At 40.6% G+C, this 4,528-nt stretch overlaps 1 protein-coding gene across 1 annotated transcript; it reads left to right on the top strand.

The window, feature by feature from the left end:
• The first annotated feature begins 1,647 nt into the window (after positions 1-1,647).
• Positions 1,648-4,290, top strand: LOC149835000 (vacuolar protein sorting-associated protein). The gene is made up of 3 exons (XM_090010363.1): positions 1,648-2,683; positions 3,644-3,727; positions 3,995-4,290. The coding sequence occupies exons 1-2, from the start codon at positions 2,215-2,217 to the stop codon at positions 3,646-3,648; spliced, it is 474 nt and encodes a 157-aa protein (XP_089866489.1). The 5' UTR covers positions 1,648-2,214; the 3' UTR covers positions 3,649-3,727; positions 3,995-4,290.
• The last annotated feature ends 238 nt before the right edge of the window (positions 4,291-4,528 follow it).

Below are 4,528 nucleotides of genomic sequence, written 5' to 3'. Positions count from 1 at the left end.
GGAAGCACTTTAATCGTACTCATCATACCGTTGCAATGAGATTGAGAAATGTTAGGTTAGGTTTATGTACAGATGAATTTAATCCATTTGGGGGTAGATCAACTCCATACTTGTGTTGGTCGGTATTTGTCACCCCATACTACCTTCCTCCAAGCATGTGTATGAAGCGTCAAAATCTTTTCTTGTCTCTATTGATCCCTAGTCCGACTTCTCCGGGCAAATATCTTGATGTATATTTAAGGTCATTGATTGATGAACTAAAAATACTATGGGATGACGGTGCTAAAATGTACGATGCTCACAAAAAACAAAACTTCAATATGAAGGCTGTTGTTCTATGGACAATCAGTGATTTCCATGTATATGGTATGTTATCTAATTGGAGCACACATGGGAGGTTAGCATGTCCGTACTGCATAGAGGATACAAAATCTTTTAGATTGGCGCATGGAAGAAAGTCGTGCTGGTTTGATTATCGTCGTCGATTTCTACCCAGCAACCATCTGTTCCGACGACAAAGGAATGTGTTTCGAGCATGCATAACTGAAATGGAAGGTCCACCCACAAGGTTGTCTGGCATGAAGATTTGAAGAAGATTATGATACTTTCTATGTAGACTGACAGATTGTAAAACCCGTGAAATTTATGGAATTCTAAATGAATAAAACAGAAGCATTTATATGAAATAGTAAGATTTTATGCTATGCAATACAATTTTGATGACTTGAGGCTTCTAGAAGGAAACCGGTAACAAACCCTCGAAAGTGGTATTTAGATCCAGATCTTAGCAAGATCTGATGATCCGACTCGGCTCACGGGGCCCAATAGGAAACCCGATGGTCTCGAGATGATAGTGTGAGATTCGAAGCACATCTAAAGTAAGCAAATGCAAGTTTAGAACAAACGGGAGAAAATCCACGTGTCAACGGGGAAAATCCATCAACAAGGAAAAACGTCCCAATGGGACATAAAAAAAATTCTTGCAAAAGTAAACAACAAGTGATGGTGTGGTGTAGTGGTAGGATGCACGATTGTGTGGAGCCACAGCCCAAGTTCAAAACCCATGGTGCGCCTACATAGAAATGAAAAACATTATTTTTTTTATGAAATCCAGAACAAAACGGAAAAGGTTAAATACAATTTAATCCACATACTTTGCAATGAAAAATAATGTAGTATAAGTGGTGAGATTTGTTGCCCCTTTGTTTTCTTTGGTGGAAGTCTCTAGTTCAAAACCCCCTAAGCATGGATTTTTCCTTTTTGCACAAAAAGAGGATGATGATAAAAAAAAAAAAAAACCTCTACCTCATAACCACCTCCCACAAAAAATGTGTGGGAGTTGGTTTGAGCTTCACTTTTTCAAGAAACAAGAAAAATCCCACCAAATGGGGGAGGGTACCACTAAAGAAGAAAAAAATGGAAGTTGAAGAGACTTGTGCTAATGAGATGGAGGGGCAATGTTGGAACTTCCAAACACCCACTTTCATACTTTCTCTCTCTCTCTCTCTCTCTCCCAACGTTTCCTATTCCTTCTTCTCTCCAACCGTGAGTGGGGACCTCACTTGCTGGATGAGTAGACTTTCGTTTTCGTGGTGGTGTGTCGCTCCAACGTGAAGAAACAAGAACCACCATTATCACTGACAAGAAGTTCCGAAGAGGTAAGGAGTATTTGATTTATACGTGCGTGTTCGATGTCTTGCTGCACAAACAGGTGTAGTGTTGTTGATTTAAGTTTGGACATCACAATAGATACTGGTAATGATCGACGTCATGAAGCATGATTGAGTATGGGCCGAACCTTCCGTTCGCTTGAATGGCGAACTATGGAAGTGCAGCCAGCAGCCTCCGATTTAGTTTTGTCTCGTTAATCTATTGCTAATTTGCGACAAAAAAAATCTGTCGCAAATTTCTGTCGCTACTTAGCATTTTTTTTGTAGTGCCAACCAACCTCTCTCTCTCTTTTCTCTTTCTCTCTCTGTCTCTCTCTATATATATAGCGGAGAACCAGAACAAGGAGGGAAAACACTATAGTTTCCGTCATCTCTCCCCCAATCTCAGCCGTTCTTCTACGAGATTTGCGTCTCCGATCGCTTCTAGAGGAGACGCAGAGGGGAAATTTCTCGGGTTTGCCACCATCGTATTCCCCTCAATATCGGCCGTTCATCCGTGAGATTCTCGGCCCCGATCGGTCACAGAGGAGAAGGGAGAGAGCGGATGTACAACAACTTCAAGGAGCAGGCGATCGAGTACGTGAGGCAGGCCGTGCTGGAAGACAACGCCGGCAACTATGCCAAGGCCTTCCCCCTCTACATGAACGCACTCGAGCACTTTAAGACCCACCTCAAGTATGAGAAGAACCCGAAGATTCGAGATGTCATCACCCAGAAGTTCACCGAGTACCTCCGCCGCGCCGCGCTCGAGGACGGCGCCACACCCGGCTCCGGGGGAAGCAGCAGCGTCGACTCGGTCTTCGCCACCAGGCCCAAGGGGAAGCCCAAGGACGGCGGTGGGGACGGGGATGTGGAGGACCCCGAGCAGTCGAAACTCAGTGCGGGCCTCAATTCTGCGATCATCAGGGAGAAACCGAACGTCAAGTGGAACGATGTGGCCAGACTCGAGAGCTCTAAGCAGGCGCTGCAGGAAGCTGTGATCTTGCCGGTCAAATTCCCCCAATTCTTTACAGGTTGAAGATTTTCTTCCTTTTCCTTCGATTCGTTTTCTTTTGGACTGGTCTTGTTGCGCTATTTTTCTATTTTCCTTTATTAAATTGGTTTGTTTTTTATGCTCTGCGTACGATTGATTGAATTTTGTGATATGAGTCGTGGGTTGTTTATCCGGGTAATTGCGTGTTTGGTTGAGTCCATTTCGGCAGGTGAGGTTTCGGGTTGAATGAATTCTTGGGTGCTTATTTGATGAATGGGATTTGATTGAATGAGCATTGGTTACTGTTTATATGATTCCTCAAATCGCAGCTCAGGTTATGCCTCGTTGTTTGTTTAAGAAAAATAATACTGAAAACATATTATTTTCTTTTTTTTTCAAATTTCTTTTTATGGTCTTAAGTGCCAAGATTTTCTTGTTATTTTTTGAAGAACATATTTCTCTGTCCTGGCTCTGTCATTTAGCGCTATATCTTGTTGGTTCGGGACATACTAAAGGAGTCTTGAAGTACTTTTAGACTTATTTCTTCTGTCTTGTCTTCTTTATGCATTGTGGAATATGTATTCATTTCCACATTCAAAGTGTAATAGGATAAATTTGTGCAAACACTTATTAGCATAATGTAGTATATATTTCTCCAGGCTGAGACATTTATTTAAAATCAATAATATGTCCATTAGTGGTGCTACAAGTTGACTGTAGTTGTTTGCAAGAAGTTCTTCATGGGAAATTTAGGAGTTTCTTGTTAAACATGAAAAGTGATATGATTAGTATCACCTCCTGTACAATTTCACAATGACAAATAATCAGATACCCGGATGAGTGTGCTATCCACTCCCACTGAAATATAAACAGAAGATCACTTCAACTGACAAGTCCATCTTTATTTAATGTCTCTTTATTAGATTTATAGATGTCTCTTTATTTAATGTTTCATTATTAGATTTATAATGTTTATTTTTTTATAATGTCTGTAATGTAGGTTAAAATCTCTGTGAAAAAGGTTAAACCACCAGTCAAACCAACAGCTAAAGAGGCCAACAATGAAGATTCATCTTCTGATGAGGTAAGTAACATTTAGTTCCTAGTGCGTTATGTCATGGCTTGCTGCTTTATGTGAGAAACATTCTGGTCCAAGTTCATTGCATCATTCTGGTCCAAGTTCATTTTTGTTTATTCTAGTGAGGCAGAGAGATTCTATTGTCACAAATAAGCTACATACATGCTGATAAAAGTGTTGCTTGTTTGGTCATAATTTTCGTACGTGTCACTATTTTTTGTTTTAACTTGATTAATAACTTGTTTATTGAGGAGATACTCTTTGCACATGCAGCTGCTGTGAAAACAACTGTGCCTTCAAAGAATGGGCTTTCATCAGCCCCCAAACCTAAACGTGATACAAGTGATAGTTCAAGCACAGATAATAGCTCTGATGAGGACAAAATAAGCAACTTTGTTCCTGTTTATTTATTTTCTTATGAAGCATCTGTACTTGTATGGTGTTAATTCAACCAGGACAAATACTTTTATCTGCACAGGGTAGGTGTACAAAAGGTGACTGTACCTCCTAATAAGGTGCCATCAACAATTGCTTCAAAAAATGGGCCCGTGACAGCCCTAAAAAAGAAAGATGAATCAAGTGATAGTTCAAGCTCAGATAACAGCTCAGATGAGGATGAGGTATGCCATATATACACTGTTGTTCATGTATCTGCCCATAAATCATTCATACTTATATAGCCTTAATGTAATCAAGGCAACACTTCTATATGCATAGGTAGGTGAAGGAAAGGTGATTGTGCCTCCAAAGAAGGTGCCATCCACAATTGCTTCAAAGACTGGGCCTGCAACAGCCACCAAAAAGAAA

Source organism: Nuphar pumila, chromosome 6, assembly GCF_984573655.1.
Source record: "Nuphar pumila chromosome 6, dmNupPumi1.hap1.1, whole genome shotgun sequence".
In the NCBI taxonomy this organism is placed as follows: Eukaryota; Viridiplantae; Streptophyta; class Magnoliopsida; order Nymphaeales; family Nymphaeaceae; genus Nuphar; species Nuphar pumila.
This window is presented reverse-complemented; position numbering and strand designations above follow the sequence as displayed.

What these genes read in the sequence shown, in the direction of transcription:
- LOC149835000 (XM_090010363.1), top strand. Translation starts at nt 2,215, where the DNA reads ATGTACAACAACTTCAAGGAGCAGGCGATCGAGTACGTGAGGCAGGCC.